Source organism: Dipodomys ordii, unplaced genomic scaffold, assembly GCF_000151885.1.
Source record: "Dipodomys ordii isolate 6190 unplaced genomic scaffold, Dord_2.0 Scaffold103, whole genome shotgun sequence".
In the NCBI taxonomy this organism is placed as follows: domain Eukaryota; kingdom Metazoa; phylum Chordata; class Mammalia; order Rodentia; family Heteromyidae; genus Dipodomys; species Dipodomys ordii.
In genome coordinates, this window is record NW_012267319.1 from 2,111,955 (window position 1) to 2,118,041 (window position 6,087).

Consider the following 6,087-nt stretch of genomic DNA (forward strand, 5'->3'; position numbering starts at 1 on the left):
GACACAGCCCTGGGCAGGGACACCTGCTCCTGGGGGGACACAGCCCTGGGCAGGGACACCTGCTCCTGGGGGGGACAGCCCTGGGCAGGGACACCTGCTCCTGTGGGAGGGGCTGCCCGATGGGTGGATTGGCACCGACCTGTGTCCATTGTTGCCATCAGTGTGAAGAACAAGAGGCAGGACTTTTCTTTAAGTCAGTTTGCCATATAATCTCTTACAACTGTAGTAGCAACACAAATGGTCCAGTAAGGAGTGAGCACTTCCAGGAAGGAAAAGACAAATGCTGGATTGGCTCTGGCTTCCTCTGGGGCCTGGGAGGGGCGCTGGTGGACAGGAAGGACCTCCCACTTAGATCTCTGGGGCCTGGGAGGGGCACCGGTGGACAGTAAGGACCTCCCACCCACACCTCTGGGGTTACCAGTCCCAAGACAAATGGAGCTGGTTGCAGCTGGACGGTTGGCTGGAATGATGTTATTTCTGAACAATGGACGGCAGACAACCATCGTAAGGAGGACAGTGGTACTGTGGATGACCTGGAAAGTCACCCAACAAAGCAGCATGGCAAAGCCCTGGATGAGGCAGACACGGATGAGAAAGTCAGCCCAGCAGCTCAGGCTATCTCTTTCCCTGCCCCTGGAGACCTGTTTGGGAGCAGAGTTGCCCTCCATTCTTTTTTTTTTTTTTTGGGTCCGGTCGTGGGGCCTGAACTCTGGGCCTGGGCACTGTCCCTCAGCTCTTCAGCTCAAGGCTAGCACTCTACCACTTGAGCCACAGTGCCACTTCTGGCTTTTTTCTTTTTGCTTATGTGGTGCTGAGGAATCGAGCCCAGGGCCTCGTGCATGCAAGGCAAGCGCTCTACCACTGAGCCACCTTCCCAGCCCCTTGCCCTCCATTCTTATCCCTGTTATTTTCTAATCAAATTTATCAGTGATCCAGTGCCATGAAACTGGTGATAGAGAAGTCTGGGGGTGATGATTAGGGAAGAGAGGATGATGGGGATGAGTGCTCAAACAACTCACGTTTGAAAGTAGACTAACAAACCCACTAAAAATTGTTTTTAAGAAAGAACAAAGGGGAATAAGAAAGAATAGTAGCTGAGTAGAATAGTAGATGACCAAAATACATTGTATGCATGCAAAATAAAAAGTAAACTGATGTCAGGCACCAGTGGCTCACGCCTGTAATCCCAGCTACTCAGGAGGCTGAGATCCGAGGATCCTGGTTCAAAGCTAGCCCAGGCAGGAAAGTCCAAGGCTGAGCTCTAGTTAACTACCAATGAAAATAAGCCAGAAGTGGAGCTGTGGCTCAAGCGGTAGAGAATGAGCCTTGAGTGCAAAAAGCCAAGCAAACACTCCTGAGTCCTGAGTTCGAGCTCCCGTACTGGCATAAGGAAAACACAAGTCTTCAGGGGCCTTTTCTATCACATTGGGGCTCCGCACCGAGTGTGTGTGAGTTAGCCTTGAGCCACCACCGTGAGGACCTGGAGCCGTCCCTCAGCGCCCACCCTGGGCCCTCCCCAGGAACTCAGTGAGGAAAGAGCCGCAGTGCCCACCTCCAGGAAGCCTCCAGAGGGAGGGGGCCGTGCAGACCAAGCAGGGCGCTTCCAGGCTCAGAAGATCAGCACAGGAAGCTGCAGCCTGGCCAGGCCCTGTCCCCCCTCCGCCCTCCTCCCAGCAGGCGCTGCCCCCAGCTCCCCAGGTAGCCAGGCTACCACCACTCACTGGGCCTTGCTGCCATGTAAGAACCCTACTGCTGCTCCCTGAGCCCCCGCCATCATGCCCAGGACTGGGACTTGGGAGGGACCCCAAGAGCGTCCCGTGGAGCCAGGCACCGGTGGCTCACGCCTGTCATCCCAGCTACTCAGGAGGCTGAGATCTGAGGATTGCAGTTCAAAGCCAGCCCAAGAAGAAAAGTCCCAGAAAGCAAAAAGTGGTGCTGTAGCTCAAATGGTAGAACACTAGCCTTGAGTGAAAAAGCTCAGGGACAGCACCCAGGCCCTGAGTTCAAGCCCTATGACCACCAACACCAACAATAACAAGTAACACACACATTAAAAAAAAGTGGTATCAATGTCTTAAGCAACAGGCTTGTTGTCAGTCGGGTCCTCCTCCACCCTTGGCACAGGAGAGCTAGCTGTCTCTCCTCTCATACAACACTGATGAATTTTTACAAGGAAAAATGCTGGCCGTGGTGGTACATTCCTGTGTCCCAGCTACTCAGAAGGCTGAGACAGGGCAATCACTTGAAATCATACTTCAGACTAGCCTAGACATAGAATCTCAGCCTCTTGGAGGACAGGCAGAGATAGGAAGATAATGGTTGAAGGTCAGCCTGGGCAAAAGCCTGAGACCTTTTATTTGAAAGACTAGGGCCTAAGGGCTGAAGGCATGCTTGGGTGGTAAAGTACTTGCCTGGTAAACAGGAGGCCCTGAGTTCAAGCCCCAGCGCTCTCAGAACGATCAGAAACAAGAAGAGAACGTATAGATGATGCCTGTAGGCCACTGACCCGGCTCCTTCTAAACAATCTCCACAGGACTGTGCTGCTTTCCGCTTGCTTCCCACAGGTGTGGATCTCGGGGTTTAGGGCTCTGGAGGGGGCAGACACCCAGGCTTGGTCAGAGGCCCTGGCTTCAAACCCCCCCCCCAAAAAAAAGTCTCCACAGGAATCCATTCCATTCCATTCATTTCACAGAGGAGAAATGGAGTCCGAAAGTCTGGCCTGTACTTTTTTCTGTGGTCTGAGAACTCAGGAGGGCACCCTCTGTGGAGCCTCCTCTTGGGTGGAAGCAGGGCCGCCGCCGGCACAGACGCGGGTGGTGAGGGCTGTCCTGTGTATTCTACAATGAGTATTATCTCCACCTGACCTGCACTGGGCCCCCACTGCGGCAGACATCGCCCAGGGCCGAGGCCTGGATTCCAAAGCAGGACCATTGCGCCCTCCAGGGCCTGCCGATGGTGTAGAGCTACTCCGAAGTTGATTGGCTTGGTCTAGGATGGCTTTCACACTCTATTCCAGATCCCTTCTCTGGGAATGTGCTTCTGCGAAGAAAACCAGGAGCAGGGCCGATGGGAGCTGGTGAACCCGCCGGTGAAGACGCTGACACATGGGGCCAACTCGGCCTTCAACTGGAGGAACTGGATCTCAGCCCACTGAGCCAACCTGCCCCTCCTCATCCCCCCCCCCCCCGTGGGGAGGCGGTGCTGACTTTGGGCAGAGCCACCTGGCCCCGCTGATGGTGTGCAGTGGATGGAGACCTGGAGAAGCACGAACCCGTCTGGATATCCCGACCCTGGGTCCTGCCCTGCCACTGCGCCGCCCAGGGCGTGTTGTGCTGGGGCTGAGCTGCAGGAGCGCAGAGCAGCGCCCCCACGCATGCTCGCCCAGCTCACCACGACAACCTGCACCCTGGCGGGCAGGAAGGAGGCCCGGACTCTCCTTCCCAGGTTCTGCAGACCAGGGCGCGGGTGCTTGATTTTCTAAGCGCTTGGTGAGGTACAGCCTGGTTGCTTTTCCTTGTTCTATTTCGGTCACTCTAGGCGAGTCCGCGCCCACTGAAAGAGCTGTAATGTCAATAAAGTGGTACACACGGGGTCTGCGGCCGGCGCTTCATGTCTGCTTGTAATGCTGGGTGCTTCAGCCTGAAGAGACCGGAGCACAGGTGCACAGCGTACGGTGCTCGCAGGACCACGTCTAGGAATGCAACCCACACTGCGACGCATGACCCACTCCAACGCTGGCCTGGAGGGAGCGGGGGGGGGCTCACACCGGGCCAGGGGAAGCAAAGCGGGGGCTCACACCAGGCTGGGGGAGAGGAGGCGAAGCGGGGGCTCACACCAGGCATCAGAGGAGCCAAGGGGCAGGGGAAGGTGGATGGGCGATGGGCTGCAGGGTTGCCGGGGAGGGTGTAAGACTTCCCCCGGGAGCTACAGCAGGGGTGCACACGGCTCCGGGGAGAGAAAGCAGAGGCTGGGTGTGAGCACACAGCAGCACGTGACACGCTGGGGCGGGGAGGGAGCCTGAGGCCGGGTGCACAGCCCACGCCGGCCTGTGGGCAGCCCTGTCCCTTGGCGGGTGGCCCGTGGGGGGCACTGGAGTTCATGGCGAGGGGAGGCAGAGCTCCGCAAGGCTCCCCGCAGACCCCGCCCCGGCACCTGCACGCATGCCCGGCGCTGGCCCGTGAGCAGGGCACACCGTACCACTTGTCTTCCAGGTGTCTCCTCATCTGGCGGGGGGGGGGGGGAGCAGCATCTCGTAGCTTAGCTGGAAGCCCACATCCCATAACCCCCACCACAGAGTGGCCACCGGGTCCCTGTCATCACACAAAGTCCAGCCAGCGGGCGGAGCCCTGAGAAGGGAAGGCAGGGGCTCCACCAGAACCAAAGGACAACGGGAGATTTATTTACAACCATAAACAAACAACTGAACATCTGTCCGGCACCTGCCGTGGGGGGAGGAGGCGGGGGGGGGGAGGGTAAATCAGGCCGACTTCTGGCGCGTGCCACCTGCGGGCTCTCAGTCTTGCAGGTCCGAGAATCGACCTTCATCCTCAAAGCTCAAGTTGCCTGAGAAGAAAACAGACGCACAGGTGTAAGCCGTGGTAACCTTGATTGATTTTTAAGATTCTCAATCCACTAATAGATGTTCGCAGCAGAGCTACTGTAACGATGGGGCATAACAGGAAAACCTGGAAGTTAAATTTATCCAGACTCCTCTTTTGGAACCAGTGGGAAAAAATCAGCAAAAGGCTTGTTTCAGTCCAGGGGAATCCTAAAAGCCAAGAACACGTGTGAGGTAGTCATGATTCCTTCCTACCTGAATATGCTATCCATCAAGGCAACGACTTGATGGGTAAACATTGTCATCGTTTCGCTTTTATATTTCGTTTCGTGAAATTCAGAACTTTCTAAGTAGGGGCTATAACTCTCACTAGTGAACAACTTGTGGGTAGACAGACGTCACATGGGACTCATGATGAACAACAGATCTTGAATTTCTATTATGTTGATGGAAGTGATCTATTGCTTTTTTTTTTTTTGGTTGGTCGTGGGTCTTGAACTCTGGGCCTGGGCACTGTCCCTCATCTCTTCAGCTCAAGGCGAGTGCTCTACCATTGAGCCACAGCGCCACTTCCAGCTTTTTCTGCTTATGTGGCACTGAAGAATCGAACTCAGGGCCTCATGCATGCAAGGCAAGCGCTCTACCACTGAGCCACCTTCCCAGCCCCAATGAAAGTGATCTATTGTTATCATTGCAGGTCAGTGCGTGCTGCCGCCACGCCTGTTCTTGATCTGTGTTTGGCCGGAGGTAACCCTGGGCTAGACTGAGCTGTGTGGTGGGCACCGCCCTCCTTGGTGCTCCCCCTGCCGCCCAGGTGGGTACCGCGCAGCCTCGCGTCCCCAGGGCGCAAGCCCCCAGGGGTCCCCCAGGGCGATCCCTGCATGGAAGCCACGTGCCTGTGGTCTCAGGCTGTCCCCACACCTGCAGTCTTGGATGCCGGCGGGAACTAGACAGCTCTGGAGGGTGACAGCCACGCCTCTGCGTCACACACCCAGCCCCTCACACCGAGGACCGAGGACCGACAGCCTGGATGAGGGAAGGACAGGAGCATGCCCGTGCCCCGTTCTCAGTCCCCACGGAACCCTGCGGGTGTCTACCTGGGATGGGCCAAGATACCCACTGTCTATGAAAAGCAGACAGGGTACAGCCAGCACAGCACTTAGCCAAAGAATGCCTCTTTTGTGCGCCGTTGTAATATTTAAGCTAAGTGTTGCTAGAAAAGTCTGTGTGTGTTTATACGGGAGACTATTTTGTCCAACTTAAATCATTTCAGATATAGGGCTGGGATGTAGCTCAGTGGCAAAGCGCTTGCCTAGCAAGTGCAATGTCCTGGGTTCGATCCCCAGTACCAAAAAAGAAAAGACAAAAAAATACAGTTAAAAAATTATTTCAGATATATTTTAAAGAATAGAAAATCAATTCACTTATTTTTGCAATACCGATGTTTGAACACAGAGCCTTGTGCTCTACCGCTTGGATCATGCCTCCAGCCCTGTTTTTTATTGACATTTTTTTTGGGTCCGGTCGTG

At 55.5% G+C, this 6,087-nt stretch overlaps 2 protein-coding genes across 4 annotated transcripts in view; one reads left to right on the forward strand and one right to left on the reverse strand.

Moving 5' to 3' along the window:
* Ubash3a (ubiquitin associated and SH3 domain containing A) overlaps positions 1 to 3,598 on the forward strand; it is a 31,558-nt gene extending 27,960 nt beyond the window's left edge. For all 3 annotated transcript variants that reach the window (XM_013027410.1, XM_013027411.1, XM_013027409.1), the window contains one exon: positions 3,017 to 3,598. In XM_013027410.1, coding sequence (XP_012882864.1) covers positions 3,017 to 3,154 — 138 coding nt within the window. In that variant the 3' untranslated portion in view covers positions 3,155 to 3,598. The remainder of the gene's footprint in view (positions 1 to 3,016) is intronic.
* A 915-nt stretch (positions 3,599 to 4,513) lies between these two features.
* Positions 4,514 to 6,087, reverse strand: part of Rsph1 (radial spoke head 1 homolog (Chlamydomonas)) — a 20,784-nt gene continuing 19,210 nt past the window's right edge. The window contains exon 8 of the mRNA XM_013027350.1: positions 4,514 to 4,563. Coding sequence (XP_012882804.1) covers positions 4,514 to 4,563 — 50 coding nt within the window. The remainder of the gene's footprint in view (positions 4,564 to 6,087) is intronic.